This window comes from Varanus komodoensis, unplaced genomic scaffold, assembly GCF_004798865.1.
Source record: "Varanus komodoensis strain SLA01 unplaced genomic scaffold, ASM479886v1 scaffold38, whole genome shotgun sequence".
NCBI lineage: Eukaryota > Metazoa > Chordata > Lepidosauria > Squamata > Varanidae > Varanus > Varanus komodoensis.
The window spans coordinates 9,231,305-9,250,108 of NW_025335909.1; the positions used below are offsets into that span (position 1 = coordinate 9,231,305).

The following is an 18,804-nucleotide window of genomic DNA, read 5'->3' on the forward strand; positions in this document are numbered from 1 at the left end:
CTCGCCGCCCGCCGCGCAGGGCCGGGCCGGGCCAGCCGGGCGAGGGGCGGCCCGCGGGGAGCGAGGCGCCCGCCGCGGCCCTGGGCGGCCAGGATGGCGGACCTGGAGGCCGTCCTGGCCGACGTGAGCTACCTCATGGCCATGGAGAAGAGCAAGAGCTCGCCCGCCGCCCGCGCCAGCAAGAAGATCGCCCTGCCCGAGCCCAGGTGAGCCCCCGCGCCCCCCCCGGGACGGGACGGGACAGGTGCCGGCCCGGGGGGGTCGTACCCCTGAGGTCAGTGTTGTAGGGGATGGGGACCCGACCCCCCCCCCCGGCCAAGGGATGGCGGGGCGTAAATTCGGCCGCGCCGCTCTCCCCATTCTCGGCAGGCCTTGAAATGTCCCTGCCCGCCCCCTCAAGGGCCGGGTATTTTTGCAGCCGCTTATGGGGGGGGGAGGGGGGAAGGGAAGGAAAGAGCCCATTTCTGCTTCATAGCATCGTCTCGGGTAGCAGCCTCCCCCCCAGATGGGACCCACAACAAGCATCAGAGGCTCTCACCCCCCTGGCAACTCAAGTGCATTTATTTGCCCCTCCCTACAAATTGGTCCACTTGAAATGCCCACATATGGGGCACACCCTCAAAGAGCCCTTCTGGATTTTGCGTTCCCCTGATCCAATCCTCATTTTACTTTCATTGCAGGTTGGGGGGGGGGATGACCTTATTCTGTCCCTGTAATGCATCCCAGGGTATCCCCCCCCCCACCCCTGGCACAGATGTGTGCAGCGAAGCCCTTGACTTCACTGGACTCTTGAAATATCTGCCTTTCTTCATTTTTTTTAATTAAGCGTGTTGGTTAACTGATCATAATAATTGTAGGCACATGCAGGGAGGGGGGTGTGTTGTCACCTTAGGTGACATCCACAGTTGTGTACTTGAGCCATCAAGAAGCCCCCCCCCCATAAAGCATTTGCCGGGATTGGAACCAAGGTACTCCCCCCTCTTTCTTCCTTTTGATTGAATGTAATTGTCTGAGAAATGGTGACGAGGCCTGTATGCTGTGCGTTTGTAGAGCTTTGCAAACTGCTGCCCCGTAGCAGCTTTCCCTCCCACCTTGCCAGTCGGCGTAAACAATTTGGAGCACTCACCCTGCACACTTCAAATGTCCCTGCATTCTTTTCCTGCAGATTGAGATCTCCGCCCCCCCCCCCCCCGGCTTTGGCCACCAGCCAGTCCTTGTGCCTGTCTCCTTGGGATGCAGTTGGCTAAAATCTTGAATGGCCAAGATTAAAAACTGAAGTCCTACTCCAAGGAGAGTTGCAATTAAAGGGCAGCATAGAATAATCCCACGCGCCCTTCCTGTTCCAAGAAAATCGGTGTAAGCGTGGAAAAGTATGTGAGGCGCTTCCTCTGTGCCTGCTGGTTTCTGCTCCGGAGGGGCCCGGCCCAGCCTCACCTGACGTCGAAAACAACTAGAGATTTACCTTCCCAGAGTTCTCCATGTCCTCACGTGGCACCTGCAGCCTGGTATCTGGACCACTGATCCCCCCCTGCCCCCGTTAGATGTCTTGAAGATACGGAACCAAACTGCCTCGCTCACCTGCTGCCCTCTAATTTGATGCCTCGCCAGAGAAATGACGAAAAGGCAGCCGAGATGCTATCTGTTCCCATAGAATTGGCATCGCCCATGACTTGTACCTCCTTTTCTAAGTGGGACTTTGTTTTGCGTTTAATCTCAGCCATTCAAGATTCCAGCCAACTGCATCCCAAGGAGACAGGCACAAGGACTGGCCGGGGGCCAGAAGTGGCAGATGAGGTCAGTGGGGAGAGGCGTGAGGCTGGTTCCCTCCCCGTACCGCGCAGCATCTGCGCTACTCCTTAACGGGTATTTTTCCGCACAGCTCACACCTCCCCAAGCTCATCAGCCCCATAAATCAGGCTTTAGCTAGTGCCTCAGCCTCCCCCCGCAGGAAGAGCGTGGCTGATTCCTGCAGGTGGCTCTGGGAGTGGGGAGCCCACAGCTGAGGGCCGAGTGCATCCTGGGGCCCCGTCCTGCCCTTCCGAGCCTTCCGGAGGGCCACGTCCCCTCCCGCTGGCCCGCAGTTTCCAGGGGGTAGCCAGCCTCTCCCAAGGCTGCGCCCCCGGCCGTCAAACCACGAGGTGCCGTATGGGGGGGATTCTGGCCCTCCCCGCTTTGCCTTCAGCCCCCTCCCACGCCCTGGGAGGCGGCTGCTGAAAAGTTCCCCCGCCTGAGATGTGTTCTGCACGCGTGCTCTGCGCCATCGACTCGGAGCAGGCATGCCAAGGAGAGGCCGTGGGAGGCGTCTTCCCGATTCCCTTGTGTCCGTTTCAAGCAGCCACATTTCTGGCAGGGGGAATCGCAGCCAGTTACACTGTGAGGCACAAGCTCCACGGCAGAAAAGGGGTTGCGTGCGCGCATGATCCTCGTGGCCCCCGCGCGGCACAGGGCAAGGACCCGCTGCACCAGCCACCTTCCTGTCGTGTGGGACTCTGCCAGTCCAGAGGCTGAGCACTGCTGCCTCTGCGTAAACGTGTGCGCAGGGACCAGCAGCCGGCCCAGGGATCGGGGCCGGGCTCTGGCTGGGCGTGGGCAACCTTGCATTGTGGAGCGAGTGTTGCTGGAGCCCCCACATGCTTTCGCACGTGAATGTTGGGGGTCTGTCTGGTCATGCACGGCGCATCCTCCCATCCTCTCCTGTCCTGGGCTTTCAGTCCCCGAAATCTCCGTGAATGGTGGTCGTAACGTTGAGCTCTCCGGGAAAGGGGCTTCTGGGCACTCTGGGCGCAGAAGCAGGTGTTTCTCTGCTGCCAGGCTGGCCTGAGCCCAGGTCCGTGCGCGAGCCGGATGACGATGCTCGCGACCCAGGTTGTTGTGAGGAAAGGCAGCGCCCGCCTGCTCCCGGAGGGAGGACTGCACTGATGCAGTCCTCGACGGAGACCCGGACGGGGAGGGAGCCTCTCTGCCCGCCACTCCTGCAGTGCCACGCAGCAAAGAAGGCAACTCTAGCGTGGCTGGGATCGAGAGCTGAGCTGCCAGGTTGGTTTGGTTTGGTTTGGTTTGGTTCAGGAGCACAGTGTTTGTGGGAGAAAAAGCTCTCCTTTCCCATCCTTCAGTTCCAGAGCTGTTTCCCAAGTGTATGTGCGCACGTTCTTGAAAACCTCCGTGGCATCCGCGTTTTCGACTGCTGGCTGCAGGAGTAGCAAGCCCCTTTAAGAGGTGCGGCTGCACGGGAACGGGTGGTCCTTCAGGTGTGATGCTTAGCGACAGGGTCTGGCAGTCTGCCGTGGCAGGGAAGGGAGTGGGGAGCACAGCTCAGGTTTGCGCTCATGTGCCAGCTGGCTCCTTGTGCGATAGGAATATTCCTGGGGTGCAGCAGGGCAGCCAGCCTGACCTCCTCCCCAAGGCGTGTGGGCCTCGGGCGTCAGCACGGGAGGTCGCCATCTTGGAGGAAGGTTGTCGCAGCCTTCCCGTTGCTGAGACCGAGCTGTTTCAATTTTGCTGTGGGTTGCCTGCCCCTCCGGTCCCCCCCCCCCGGCTGTGCTGGGCTGCCCTCTGCTGGCTGGGCTGGGGTGGGGGTTGTAGGGCAGAGCCAGAGTAGGGTAAGGGTAACTCACACCCAAAGCAGGCACGTCTGTTGGGTTCCTAGTTAGGCAAGATGAGAGAGGCGAGCAGGCACTTCTGCTGGGAGGTCAGGGAGATGGTAGCCTTTGCTCTGGGAAATGGCTGCAGGAGCCGAGATGTGAAAGAACGGCGGTGCCCGCGCAACTGCGACTCTGCAGTCCCCTGGTGCCCTCCAGGTTGTCCTTTGCATGTCCTCTGGAGGAGCCTTCCTCCACCAGAGCGTCCTGCCACAGATGTGTGCAGACGAACTTAGAGCAGCTCGTGGGCTGTGTCTTTGGCAGCCGGTCTCTCTTCCTCCGCCTCCCTCTCCTCCGCGCAGAACCGCTGCCCCTGCCTCGCCTCGCCTCGCCGCGCCGCTTCCGCTGACTTCTCATCTCAGGGTCTCGCAGGTGTCTCAATGACAGAAGTGCGTGTGCGCGCGCGAGCAGTGCAGTGCCGGCAGGACACGGGCAGGCGCCCGAGGCACGAGGAGCAGCAGGTGTGCGGCGCAGGTGACGCTGCCCGAGGCGGCCGGCAGCCTCCCCTCCCTCCCGCTCTCAGGCTGAGCCGGTGCCGTCAGAAGGGGCACATCCTGCGGGGCACTTGCTCTGCACTCCGAGCGAGCGTCCCCTCCGGAGAAGCCCTCTGCTCGCTCCGCAGCCCGGTCCCTCCACAGGGTTTGCCCGGCTTGCCCAGGCCCCGGCTCAGGCCGTGACCTCAAGGCCCCTGGGCTGCGAGTGACCTGCTGGAGCCTGGGCTGCCTGCCGGGCTCCCGGGCCAGTGAGCTGGTCTTGGTGGGGCAGTTCCACCGGCTTCCGCGCGGGGAGAGTGTGGCACGGCAGAGCTGCGGCTGAGGGTTAGATGCCAGCTTTGCATTGTAGAACGTCTCGCGATCGGTCTCTCGGTTAACGAAATGCTAGCAGGTGGCAGGATGGTGCGAGATGAAGAGCCACTGCTCCCAGCATTCCCAGCCAGCAAGGCTGGGAATGCTGGGAATTGCAGGCACCGCCTCAAAAGGGCCCCAGGCTGGCGAAGGTCAGAGTAGACAGGCCGGATCAGCGAACCGATAGCTCAGCTGAAGTGGCGATAAAATAGATCTTTAAGCTGAGCGCTGCAGCCTCTTGGAGAGCTTCATGAAAGCGACTCGACCTGCCAGCTTTCCAGGTTTATATCTCAGCTGTTCTGAGGTGCATAAGATGCTTTATATCCAGCAAGGACGAGGGCAAGCGGCGTTTGCGGGCCCAGTGGATGCAGAACTCTGGCCGAGTGGGGATCGGGGTGCCCGGGCCCCGCCAGGGGCAGGGCTGGCGCTGCCTCTTGCGGCACTCCGGCGCTTTGGTCCTCGGAAGCGACCTCCTCCGCGGAGCCCTTTCTGGGCTTTGCTGTTCCGTGTTGTTCTTGCTTTCAATGCAAAAACCAAAGGGCTGTAAATTGGGCGGCCATTATCGGTGGCAGGTGTCTGCGGGCGACAACGTTGTGTCCCGTTGACATTATCTCTCACAAAGAAATATGGCACAGACTCTTTGGCTGCCTCACCGTGAGCTTGCCGCCAGCAAAGCCGCGGTACCTGCTCTCGGTCTCATTTCCCCAAGATAAGTCCAGTCCTCGCCGAAGCTGTGTGCGCTTCGATTGCGCCATGGAAATGTGAGAGCCCCCGCTGTTGCGACTGAACTGCGAGCTCATTAGGGCCCGGATGGGGAAGCTTGTCCTACCAGAGATAATGTGGGCCCTTTGAGGTTATGGCACTTTTAAGGGAGGCGGTGCTGTCAGGTGGGGGCTGGTAAGCTTTGAGATCCGAAAGCTGGGATGGGAACCGGAAGCCCCAAGTGCTGATCGGGTGCGTGTGCATCGGCCCATTTCAGCTCCCGCTGCCTGCTCGCCTGATCAAGGGATGCTGTTAAGGGGCAGTGGTAGACCCTGCCCTGTTTTTGAGATTTCAAGTGTCTGCCAGGTCTTCTAGAGCAGTCTTACCCACCTGGTGCCCTCCAGAGTGGAACACGCTCGCTGGCTGCTGCCAGGGATTCTGCCATCTTGGGCTCCGGAAGAGATGCCGCTTGGCTTCGTGACTGTAATGCCCCCAGATCACGCGGAAAGAGTGTCTTAAGCAGCTGGGTACAGCTGCAGAGGCATGCAGATAGTCCGTACGTAGCTGGAAGTCTCCAGCCAACGCCAAGCCACGGCTGGCTGCAAAATGCGGGGCCCTCTGCGTGCTCAGCAATTCGGCAGCACGGAGCGCCGGCACCAAGGCTGCCCTGCACGCCCGGTGTTGAAGCCCTGCAGCCACGTGGTCAGAGGCGTCCCGGACTGATGCGCCCTCGCCACGGCCCTGCGCCGCCCGCTCCCTTATCCGCCCGGCACCGGGCGCGTCTGCTCCTTCACTCCAGCGCAAGCTCCTGTTTTGGCTGCCTTGCCAAAGAATATGCTTGATGAATGTCCCTGTTCATTTTGTAATCTCCTCGAAACACCGTTTCTGCTGGTTTTATTGTTTACTTCAGGAAAATCAAATGCATTTTCATTTAAACAAACCCCTTAAGCCTGGGGTGAAAAGACGCGCAGAGAGAGAGCTGGAGTTGAGTTCAGAGGAACTGAGATACTGCTGTTGGCACTCTTAAGCACACCCTGTAGATTTAACGAAGCATCCAGCTTGTGCGCACTGAATCCCAGAAAGGAAAACAAATGTGCGGGGGGGGGGGGGCAGAAACTAAAGTCTGACACTGACTCCCACCTAGGGAAGAAAAGAAGATTTATGCTGGACGGAGTCCGTGCCTGAGCGAGTGCCCATTAGTCAGTGGTGCCTGACGGGGCTCTTCGCTTCCCTCTTTCTTGTGGTTCAGCAAATCAGATATGCAGATGGTCAGCGAAACAGCCGCTCAGTTATTGCCGGTTGCAGAGAAGGGGAAAAACACCGCAGCCGTTAAGTGCACATCCAGCTTATGGGATTGCCTGAAGTGCTCTCAGCACCTTTGATTATCCCAGTTCATGGCAGGATTGGAGCTGCTGGGCTGGTCGGGAGGGGGAGGCAGTACATTGGCGTCCTCGGTGGATTTTTAGTTCCGCCGTGTTCGCGTGCTCGAAAACAGGGCTGCCGTTTGGTGGCAGAGCGCCCGTTCTGCTTGCTGGGGCCCCAGCTCAGAGCTTGCCGTCTCTGGGGAAGAGAGGCAGGCGGAGGGGGCGCTCCTGGAGAGCTGCCGCCTGATGCGCAAAGAGCCCCGATCAGCTTTCCGCGCCTCGCCTTAGCTTTGCCTTCCCTGGAGGGGCGACTGAGTGTCCCAGCCCGCTTCCCTGTTAGATGCCCTGGCCAGTTCCTGCCGGCCACACATCCCTCTGCTGCGCACCCTTTGTGTGCCCCAGTTCGGCATTTCGGGGGGGCTGAGCAGTGTCCCGTAGAGGCAGGATTTGGCCAGGAGGTCTCTAGTTGCAGGCCTCTAATGCAGGCGGCGGCTTTTCGTGCCGGCCCTGCCTCTGCCCTCCTCTTCCTCTCCCCCCCACAGCCACCATGACCAGGCCACTTTTTAAACTTTGGAAGAGTTTATGTGCGTTCACCCGATCCCTCTACAGGCTCCCGGAGCAAAGCACCACAACATGAAACAGGTTGGAACAAAAACGGGATTTCGGATGAGCTTGAAGAGGCCACTGCAAAATCTGGGAGGATGTTTGCGGTGCCCGTTGCAGGGAAAACAGGGGTGACTGCGATGCGGCCTGTGCACACGCAGGGGCCCCTCCTGGAGGGCGCAGCCAGTGTGGGGCGAGGGAGGGATGAGGGACGGACTGCGCACAGCCTTGGCCTACTTCCCGATCTCCTGGGGCGAGCTGCAGCGCGAGGCTTAAGTGCCCAGGCGCTTATCTGCCTCCGTGCTTTGCTGGTCTAATGACAGAGAGCACTGTATTAATTGCCCTAATTTCTTACACATTAGGAAGGAGAGGCCCGCAGCTGGTAGACAAAGGGGCGGCTTGGGAGAGGCACGTACAGCGAGGGACAGAGGGACGTGGAAGCTGATCCGGTCAGGGCTTTCCTTTGCCCTCTCTATGTTCTCTGGGTGGTTCATGACCGTTCCTAGACCAGGGAGCAAAATACAATCCAGCTTGGTAGGAAATTTTCCAAAATACAAAATACGAAAACAGACTAAGAGGCCGGACAAGCTCTGGGCTGCAGGGACCATGGCGAGCTCGCCCGCCCGCCCGGATGGGGCAGGAGCAGTCTCAGCCCTCTGCCCCCCCCCCCGCTTTCCTCAGAGACCGCCTGGAGGGGGAACACTCTTCATGGTAGCTTCCCCTCGTTTCAACAGCTTCCGACTCCGGGCGGAACGCCCGAGATCATTCCCTGCATTGGTGCCAGATAAACTTAATAATGGATTTTAAATGCTTGGCGGCGTCTCCAGTGCCACAAGGCCCCCGCCTGGCGACGTGGATGCGAGGGAAGCGCCTGCCTGTGTGCGGGGCCTCCCCAGGGGATGCTCCTCCCGGCCGAGGCTGGACCGGTCCATGCTGCACGCCAGTTGTGCCCCCGTCTGCGCCAGCGGGGCAGTGGCCTGCGCGTGCGGCTCCGTGGGCTCGGTCACTGTGGCACCGCTAGGAAGGCGCTCGGTGGTGATGCAGGCGACAGCTCCTCCTCTACCTGAGCGTGTCACGATCGGTGCCCCCCACAGGGGTACAAGCACATCGCGCCGCTTGCCCCTGCCAGTCAATTCCTCCGTTTTTCAGCATCGATTCGGAGGAGCTGCCTCTTTGCTGGGGGGGGCGGTCCTGGGATTGTCTCACCCCCCTTCTGTTGCTTTGCAGACCAAGCAGGCGCGTCTCTTAGGGGCTGGTGTCAACAGGGGCAGGAGGCTGACCCTACACCCCCCCCGCCCCTCCGTGTTGCTCACCCGCAGCTTTGCCGGAAGACACAAGCAGCGCAACGTCCTTGCGTGTGGCATCTTCCGTGGGGCACAATTTCAGTTCACAGCGAGGAAATGAGGGGAAAGTTCTCACTCTTCAGGCTTCGGTCCGTTTTTGTTTTTCCTGTTTGGCTGCTTTTTGCTTCCATTCTGCATAACTTCATTGAAGGTTCTAGAAGTGACCACGTGTTAAAAGAATGTGGTGGAATATAGAGGGATGTTTTATAGGCGGTTTGTTTATGCAGGTGGGAAGTTGTCATTTCTTTTAGGAAACACAATCCCAGAAACCCCCAGGTTGATTTAAGGGTTGTGCAGCTTCTTAGCCTGAGCCAGAGTCTCCTGGAGCCGGGGATGATGGGCTCCGCTCACTGCATCGTTCTTTCCTTCTAGCTACCTCAACAAGGCAATAATTTACTTGCATTTAATTTTCTTTCAGTATCCGCAGTGTGATGCAGAAGTATTTGGAGGAGAGAGGAGAGTTAACGTTTGATAAGATTTTCGGCCAGAAGATCGGTGAGTCCTTGCGTGTGGGCTTCTCCCCGCGTTACGCTGGCGATCTGTTTGGTGGCTGCCAACTCAAGGATTCTTGGGGCCCAGGTGTGTGTCTTCCCAGAGGAAGTGTGGGGCAAACGTGCTCAACGGGCAGAGCAAGAAAGATCGTTTCCTAGGACAAGGGGCAGCGTAGACGGTTGACGGCGGCTCTGGAGATCCGGGTTTCGTCCGCACTTGGTGCTGAAACTCGGTGGGTGACCTTGGGCCCCTCACCGAGTCCCGGCCTGTCCAGCTCATAGTTTTGCTGTGAGGGGAAAGTGGAAAGGAGCGGGGCCACGTGGGCTGGCTCAGGTTCTGTGCTAGAGGAAAAGAGCAGGGTAGAAGCAGAGTATCCTCATCATCATCATCATCAGAGACAGTTCACTTCCCCTTGGGAGTGAGAAGTTATTTAAGTTGCTGAAACCTGAAGCAGATCCGAAGAGGGGAGCAATTTCCCGCAGCTCCTTGTAACCTGAGTATTGTTGGCCAAATGCTGAGTCTACTTGGCGTTTATTTATTTTACTGTAGTGCTCAAATAGCTGAAGCTCTCTGGGAGTTTACAGCAGCACACCAAGTGCAATGTAATGTAATGTACAGCTAATAAAAGCAGCCGTAAAAACTACACGCCCAGATTTTCAAACCAGATTTAAAGCGCTTGCAGTGGTTCACATGCATTAATGCAAGGACAGCTGTTCGGCGGCGGATAAGACTCGCCAGGGCCTCACTCGGGGCTGACGCGGTGCCTCGTCCTGGAAGGCCTTCCCGGGCTGGCAGTGAGCGGGGGCCAGGCAGGCCTCCCTGGGGAGCTGGTTCCACCTGCGGAGGGGCCCCCTCCTTGCCCCCGCCGCGCCTCTCCCAGAGCCAGCAAGCCCTCGCTCTCGATCGCAGTGCTGGGCAGGTTGCTGTCGGGAGAGGCCTTCTGAGCACTGGGGCCCCATCCGTGTAGGGCTTTCTGGGTTCAAGCCAGCATTTTGAATTGGGCTTGGAAGCGGAGAGGGAGCCCGTGAGGGCCAGTGTGGTGTGGTGGTGAAGAGCCTGGGACTGGGACTCAGACAACGCGGGTTCGAGTCCCCGCTCAGCCGTGGCATCAGCTGGGTGACTTTGGGCCAGTCACAGTCTCTCAGCCCAACCCACCTCACAGGGTTGTTGTTGTTGGGATAAGATGGAGGAGGAGATGTACGCTGCCTTGAGCCCTTCGTAGGAAAAAGGCAGGATATAAATCGGGAAATAAATGAATAAATGAATAAAGGGAAGGGGGCCAGAATTGGTGCCGTATGCGTGGCCCTCCTGGTCTGCCCATCCGCCTGTCTGGAGCACTTCCACGGCCTCGCCTGGTGCGGGTGGAAAGGAGAAGCGGCTGCGGGTCGTCTGTGTGCTGCTGGCCCTGCGCTCCCGACCCGCACGTGGCCCCGCTCCGCGCTCGCATGCAGATGCCGGGGTCGGAGCATCAGCGGGGTCGCCCTGCGCTGCCTCTCGGCTCGCGGCACGGGCCTGCCGCTTTCGACTGTCGAGGCCACTCAGGACGGTGTCCAAAAACGGGGGATTTGGCCGCTTCTCGCAAGATCTGCCGCTCTTCTGCCTCCTCGCTTAAGCACCGTTCCAGAAGGAGAACAGGCCTCTGCTTATTTCCTTATTTGTGACCAGGGGAATGGCAGCAAACAGACACGCGACGGATAGAAAATGTGTAGCCCAGATGAGGAGTGGGAGCGGCAAGCAATTTTCTGGTTCCCCTCTGAGCCGAGTCAAGCAAGCACTTTGCCGGCTCGCACGCACGGCTGCTCCAGGCCGCTTTTGAGCGTGGCAGCGGCCTGCCGGGACCGGCTGCATGGGGCCCTTTCCTAGGGGATTGCGCTGTGTGGGGACCCTGCACCCTCCTCATGCTCTGCCCCTGGAGTGCCGGCCAAGGCCTTGCTCTCGTCCTGCCTCCTGGGAGTGGGCGAGCCCTCGGGCAGCGCCTCTATCCGGAGCGCTGTTTTCATCGGCGATTAAGCCAGTGTCTCCTTCGTCCCAGAGCAGGCTGCTTCCTCCAGAGCCTGGCGACGGAAGGGGAAGTGCAGCTGTAGTTCCTCCTGCTCCTCTCCGCATCCTGTTTGTGTCCAGATGAGCTGGACGGCACGGGGCTTCTCGTCGGGAGAAGATGCTCTCGCCTGGCTTGCTTTGCTTGTCTGTTTCGTTTTGCCTCTTCCTGTACAGGCAGTACGTGATCCTTAACTGCACAGGGCCTCAGCCTCAGGCCTCAGTTTCTAAGCAATTTGCAATTAGGCAGCAGTACATATTTTTTATTTGCATTAAAAATATGTTTTGGATGAATGGCCGTGCCGGTTGCACGATAACAAATATGAATGAAATTATTGATCTTTCTAGCCAAGGCTTTCTAAGGGAGGGATGCTGGTCAGAGAGCGCGGTTGGCAGCTCTCTTTGCCCCTTTGGCTAGAAGCAGCAGGATCCACAGGCCTCCCCAGCCTCCGGACGTGGGGCCGTGCCAGCCAGAAGGGTTTCTGCTCCTACGTTCCTGCCAGGTCGGGGACGGGAGGAATTAGTTATGGAAGATATACGCATAGCTGATGAGCATCGTGCAGATCCCAGAGTCTTGCTTCCTAGCCCAAGAAATGGGACGGCTTTTATGTGCACAATAATATTTATGTTTATTTTTATGCCGCCTTTCTGACGTCAGAAGTGTTCCTTTGAGGCCGTGCAGGGCCACTCGATGTCGTTAACACTCGGGCTTCGTCCTGAAATACCACAACCCTTTACAAACGGTGGAAAAGCCCCGCGGAAGCAGAGCTCAGACCGCCAGCTGTTTGCGGACAAGCAAGAGCACGGCTGTCTTGCTTGGCAAGGTCAGCCTCGCCTTGCGCAGGCCGGAGGACAGTTGGCGGACACTCCCCCCACCCCAGGGCAGGGTCCTCCTTGGCAGGGATGCCAGCGTAACTGTGTGGCGTCGGTGGAGGCCGCGGCTGTGCCAGCGCCTGTGAGATGGGCTGGTCTGCCTCTGCGCCGGCCAGCGCTCCCAAAATCGCGCCAGAGGCGTCTTGGGCCCGTGCGGTGCCGTTGCCGTGGGCGCTCGTGCGTTCGGGGGGGAGCGGATCGTAATTCTGCCCGGCTCTCCATATTAAGGTCGGCAGGCGGCAGCAGGAAGGGAGGCCTGCCCGGCAGGCAGACAGTCTGCAGGTGGGAGAAGGGGTAGCGGGGGGGCTTGACCGGGCAGTGTGTTTGCCATGCCGCCGACGGGATGCCGGGGGGCTCGGAGGGATCGGGGTGCTGCTCGGCCTTCGCAGCCTGCTGCTGGACTGCGACCCGGCCCTGCCCTCGGGTCCCGCTCGGGGCTTCCCGCAGGCCTTGGCTCGGCCACAGGAGAGACCGGGAGCTGGGCGCTTGGTCCAACGCCTGTTCGCTTCGTGGGCCCTGTTTCTGCCCTTGTGAAGCGCCGGCACGTGGCCTGCACTGTCTGTCTGCAAGTTTCACGCGTGGTCACTGATTTGGCTCTCAGAGCCAGAATGGGTCGCCTTAGGTCAGCTTTCCCCTTCCAGGGGGCTCGGACCAAGCCCCCCAGCATGCCCGGCACTCCTGGGAGTGAAAGTCTCAGTCCCCTGGAGGGCTCCCGGTGGTGCTGGCCTGCCGAGGAGGAAGCGTCCGGCTGGAGCCCTGGGTCCCTCCTCTGTCCAGGGGCCGTTTTCAACTCCCGCTAATTCGAAGGGCATTTTGTGGAGAGGCAGTGAAATCATGCAGCTGGAGGGGCACCTCCAGGAAGAAGTGCGGAGAGGAGCTTCTGCTGACCTTTCCGTTGGCTGAGCCTCCCCTGCTTGGAAGAATTTCCACCTGCCGATTCAGAGCCGCCCTCCTACAAGCGTCTGTTCAGCTTGGCAGAGCGCTCCTGCGCTGGCCCCGCTCCATCTCCGGCTGCGGAGCAGCGTCTTGCTGGGCTTCCACCATGTTCTTTGCCTCAAGCGCCGCTCTTATGGAAGGGGCCTTGCGCGTTTTATTTCCGGGGGCAAATTTCCCAGGCTCACCAAACTCGGCACTGGTGCAGCAGCGAAGCTGTAGAGGTTTGTCCGCGCTTCTCGCAGGAGCAGTTGGCGTTGCAGGATCCTGGCTCTGCCAGCCAGAGCTCTTCCCAGGAAAATAACGTTCTATTCTGGTCCCTGGATTTGAGTAAAGGGCTCATTTAAACAAGGAGTAGGAGCCGGTCCGGCCAGCTTCCTGTTCTCTCCTGGGGCGGCCACCGCTCCTGAAGGTTTCAGGCAGGGTCTTTCCCACCCTCACTCAGAAACGCTGCCAGGGATCCAACCTGGGAGGAGGAGGATGCGAAAGCCGTCCTAGCTTCCTTGCAGGGAAACAGGGATATTATTAACAACAACAGTGATGATGAAGATGATGATGATGATGATGATGATGAAGAAGAGCAAGCGAGAAATCCTAATGAAAACCAGTACAAGAACAAGCCATTCAACTTAAACAGGCGGAGAAAGAAGAAAGAGTTTCACCTCGAACCAAAAGAAAACTGCTCTGGAAAGACTGACCCAGATGGAGGAGGTTGGCACTGAATGTTTTCCGCCGTCGATTGCTGCGTTGTGTCCACCCGCACGCGCACGGACGCCCCTCCATCGCCCTCCCCCCCCCGCTCTCCGGAGCTGAGCCAGGAAACCCCCCCCCCCAGCTCGCTCCGTCTGGCCCTTCGCTGCAGGCGGGTCAGTGTGTCACCGGAGGCAGCGGCGCTCACCGGCCGGAGGGAGCCGGCGGGCCCCGCTTCTCGGGGGAGCAGTCGCCGCTTTTGCGCGCCTGCAGGCTGCACCGGGCTGACCCTGCGCCCCAAGCCCAGCCCCACTCGTTGTGGGCAGGATGCTGCATTGCCGGAGCGAGGCGCTGGCGAGGAGGGAGCGTGCGGGGCCTAGAAACGCAGCCGCTGCAAAAGGAGCCCGACTGGAAGCAAAGGATCCGTTTCCCTGGCTGAGGCTTCCGCTGGCAACCGGGCCTTTTGTCTCTCGGTCGACTGTCTGTCGTTTCTCAGGAGGCTAAAATAAGCGGGCAGGTTTGTTAGCGAGAGGCAGTGCCTCTTCCGGGCCTCCGCTGCTGGTGGCGTGCGGGGGCTTGTGGGTAACGCGGCACGGCAGTGGTGGGGGATGCTTGGACCTCGGCTCCCGTCAGCCCCGCCGGCAGAGCCAGCGGTGGGGGAGGCTGGGAGGGCCACACGGTTCCTAGCCCGGGAGGGCTGTGCTGGTTCGTGCCCAGGCCCACCTTGCCCTGACTTCGGGTTGGCCAGTGGCCATCAGGTGCCCACGACAGCCCGCCAGCAGCCACGGGGGGCAGGCGCCCTCCCGCCTGGGCTCCCGGCAGCTGGTCTGAGGCCCGCGGGACCGATGCCGCAGCCCCTGCGATGGGCAGCCGCTGTGAACGCCCCTCCCCTCATTCGTTCACTCCTGCTGCAAAGCCCCCTGAGTTGGGGGCTGTCGCCAGGTTTGCGAGGTCCTCCTGGGGGCTATAGGGGGCAGAGGAAGGTGCCGGGGCCTCGGGGGCGGAACCGTGACGGGCAGCAGCGCAGGCTGCGCATCCCGGCCTGGTTTCCCCCGCGGACTGTCTGTGGCGGAGCAGCGGGTTGTCCGCCCCAGTTTAGGAGTAAAGCAAAGCAAAGCAAAACAACTTTTTGACGGGGGTCTTTTTGGATTGTCGACTAAATTGCTTGCGTCTGGCATGTTGCGCACAGCCTCGGAGGAGAGCCCTGAACGGTGGCCTGCCCTGCAGGACTAAGCGAGCGCAGGGAAGACTTCTGCCTTTCCTGGGGATCGGGCCCTGGGGCTGCCCCGGAGAAACCGGCTCTGGGTGGGTCGCAGAGCGTGCTTCCTAGTGCAGGGGAAGCATCTCAGCCAACAAACAATAAAACGCCGCTTTATCGTCCCTGTGTTAACACACGTGATGCCTCCTGACCGTTCTTTCCTGCGAAACAGTACACACCTGCCTTGGCAAGACCCACAGGGAAAATCACAGTATTCCTCCGGCAAATATTTGTAGCACTTATTCAAATAAAGCCGGGGCTGTTCATAAATCCCTCAGCAAATGCCAGGCAACTCTTAAGGGTATGTTGGCTTGGTCTTTCTGAGTACTCCACAAGGCTAATATTCCGTCCATTGTGTTTTCAGCCTGTGTGTGTGTTTTAATTAGCCACATATGCCGGTAGTGTGCGAGGGTGCCACTTGCTCCTGTGCGTGACTCACACGGGAGAGGCGCCCCACTCTTGGGGGGGGGGTCAGGCCGCCTGCGACCGCAGCGTTTGCTGATGCAGCAGTGGGACCCCTTGCAGGCTGCTTCATGCCCCTGGAGACGGGCATCTGCAGCAGGGAGGGCCCCAGGCCGCGGCCACGGAGAGGGACGACGCTAGACTTCATCGCCACAATGCACTGGGCCTCTGGCGTTCGCATCTCCTTGTCGGAGTGGCGTGAAGGCCGGGCTCTGAGCGGGGCCTAGAATTCCCGGCAGAGGCCCATCTTGCGGGTGAGGCCTCTGTTCCAGCTCTGACTAGATCCTTGAGATCCACCAGTGGGAATCTTGTGCAGAAGAGAGAGGGTTATCCGCCTTGAGGCCAGGACTCCTGTTTGAGGCTTTGAGCCGAAGGGCTCGCGCCCTCCCTCCGCCCGGCTGCCCACGCTTTGCTCCCCCTGGCCGTTTCCTGTTGGGATGGGGTTGGGTCGTCTGGGGCAGCGGTCGGCGGTGGTTGGAGCAGGGCCTGGCACCCAGACCGGGAGGGCTGGACGAGCACGGCTGCTGGGCACGGGGCCTCCCGGTCCAGCTGCAGCGCCGCGGGGGGCTGAACTCCTGCGCTGAGGCCTGCGCCGAGGCCTGCCCCAGTGGGGTGGGCCCCGGGCTCGGGGCCGCGTCCGGGAGCAGAGGCTCCCCGGCAGGCGCTGTTGTGCTGCGGGAGACGCACTGCCGGCTCCCTTCTGCCCCGTCTTGTGTTACGGCGCTCGTCTTGCACGGACCGCGCTCGCCCAGGTGTCGGTGGGAGCGGAGGGACCTCGCCCGGGGGTGTTGCGAGCCAGGCGGCCGTGCGGCTCCCGACGGGCGGGCGGGCGGGCGGGCGGGCGGCGGAAGTGACCATCTGGCCGCTCCTCCTGGGTAAGGCCTCTTGGCGGTTTCCCAAGGGGATTAAGCCGGAGGTGCTGTCCTGCCATGCCAGCCAACACCTCCTGACGCATCTGTTTGCTCTGGATCCGCATTCCTCCCTGCTGGGAATTGTCTCCTGCTAAAACAAATTAGCCGCTTTGCTGCCTGCAGAGTGGGGAATCCAAACATCTCTCCGTGGCTCTGTGGGAAAACGCCCCGGGTGCTTGCCCGTGGGAACGTCTGTGCTCCCGGTGGCACGAGGGGGCCAAGCGTGGGCCTCGGCACCCCACGGGGGCCTCCTCCCGCCCTCCGGCGGCTCTCTCGCGTGGCATGCAGCATCCCGCTGGCTTGCTCGCTTGCTCGCGAGGTGTGTGTCGGGGGAACCAGCGGCGCCCACGGGTGGCAGGACGGGCTCCTCGCGCCTCAAGCGCCTTCGTTTGGAATGATTGTCTGAGTCAGCCGCATTAAGTGGAAAGCGATTTTGCGTGTCGGCAGCGCATGCGGTCTGTGTGGAAGACGGCCCTGCTGACGCGAGTTGCATGCGCTTGCGCTGAAGCGCCCGAGCCGTGTGGCTGGGGCCCTCTCTTCACGGGTCTGTGGGTGCGCCTGGCTTCGGGCCCCGACCGTCCGTCGGACGGCTGAGTGATAAGCACTGGTTGTGGGCAAGACTGGCGCGGGCACGATTATCCACTTAGAGCGTCCTTGGGACTCATTGATGCAAGAATATAAGCTGAAGGAAGGAAGGAAGGAAGGAAGGAAGGAAGGAAGGAAGGAAGGAATACATAAATCAAAAGAAGAGGAAGCAAAAGCTTCAGGCATCTCCCCCCTGGGTGCGTCTCTGGCGTGATTCCTCTTGCATTTCGGTGTTCCAGATGGATTTTTCCAGCACGGCAGCTGCACTGCGTTGACGCAACCCCATAGCGTGGCAGAACCAGCTTTCCTGGAGCCTGACTAGCCAACTGGTTTGCTGTGCAGTATTTTTCATTGAAATCTGTATTTTAACCAGTTTAAAATCTACAAATCCACACACATAGAATGTAATCAGTGCATGATGAACAGATGCATTTGGATCCATTTATTAACTGCACATGCGCAAGTTTGGACTAGACCTCCTTTCAGTGCAGGAAAGCTTTCCAGCAAATTTAGACAATTGCCGGGGTGGGTGCAATCAAGCCTGTGCCATCTCAGTGCAGCCACAGGTGCAGGCAGCAGGGGGCATCCTTATACATCCCTGAGGGAGGGGTCAGTCCAGTCCATTCCTGAGGGGGGGCTGGGGGACGACAACCATACGACTTACTTTTTTGGAAGACCCCCTTCTGGTGTCAAATGTTTTATCTGCTGCAAAACCAGTAGGAAGGTTTGCCACCTACAGACTGAAGATGGTATTGCAGATGTTGAACATGTGCATATTTAAGGTAGCTGAAATTAATTATGCATTTAAAAAAACGAAGCAAGCGCAAGATGCATACCTGCAGGGGCTGCTGGGTGTGGATGCTAAATTTCAGGTACGTAGGGCTCACAGTGCCAGAGCTAAGGCACAGACAGACAGACTCACAGACTCCTTTTGGAATATTAGGAAGCATCTATGTGTGCATTTATAATTAGGGGCATCAAATTTTGAATTCCTCAGTATTTGTATTTCAATGGACAATTTCCTTTACAGCACTATCAACTCTACATGTACAAGTTTTTGAGGTTTATTACATATTATGCATTCTTCCTACTCCTTTACAGCCACAATTTTCCATATTCTAACTCCAGTTAAGGCAGTTAATGTATTCACTGGCGTGACGTCCTGCGCACGTGCCAGCCGTTCCTCCGCCAGGGTGTTTTTCTCTTCCTCTTCTTGGCTGCTCGCCATTTAGCGGCGCTTTCCGAGTCGCTAACCGATCTCCCGGGTTTCTTCCCTTTGTGACTCCATTGATCTTGTAATCGCATTATTTGAGGAACAGAAATAAGAACAGCCATGTCTCGAGTTCTTTAATGCATTGTGAGACACCTTGCCGACCTCACATAATGTTGCTGTGCGCCACAAGCAAACCTGGCGCCTCTGGCTGGATGGTGCCCGCCTTGGCCACGCGCAAGTCGGAGTCTGAGACGTGCCCAGCAGAGCTTGGCTCCCGAGGCACGGACGTCTCAGCCGGAGGATGGGCCCCGCCAGCCAGGCGTTTCTGCCGCGGAAATGGCCCCAGGCAGCTCTCCGAGTGCCTGCTTGCACTGGTGCTTTCAGGGTCCCAAGCTCAAAGAGGAGTGGATCTCTTCTGCTCCGGCTTCCCAGTCCCCGGCCCATTTGCGTGCCACTTCTCGATGCGATAAATTTACCGTGGAGTGGTTTTTATCGTGCCACACACTACATGAAAGCTACTGGTGCTGTGACGGGGCCTGCTCTGTCGTGCAGCATTGCTGTCCAGAAGAGCGTCTGAAATGTTGCCCTTCAAAGGCGCTGGGTGCCAGCGAGACCGGAAATCGGATGCATTGTGCCGCTGCTTAAAAGCACGGACAGGTCCGTGGGGCTTTGCAGATTTGCAGCTCGGAATTCAGCAGCCTCGGAGCCGCAGGCCTCTGGGAAGGCTTCGGCAAGGCGGGAGCGAATGGGAACCAAGCGCGGGCACCGTTTCTGTCAGTATCTGGAGGGTTCGTTGCGGAAATGAGGTGAACTTGCAAACGGGTCTTTTGGCTTGGGCATGCTGGTTTGGGATTA

At 59.4% G+C, this 18,804-nt stretch overlaps 1 protein-coding gene across 1 annotated transcript in view; it reads left to right on the forward strand.

Moving 5' to 3' along the window:
* Window positions 1-93: 93 nt before the first annotated feature.
* Window positions 94-18,804, forward strand: part of GRK3 (G protein-coupled receptor kinase 3) — a 34,249-nt gene continuing 15,538 nt past the window's right edge. The window contains exons 1-2 of the mRNA XM_044440434.1: window positions 94-206; window positions 8,914-8,990. Coding sequence (XP_044296369.1) covers window positions 94-206; window positions 8,914-8,990 — 190 coding nt within the window. The remainder of the gene's footprint in view (window positions 207-8,913; window positions 8,991-18,804) is intronic.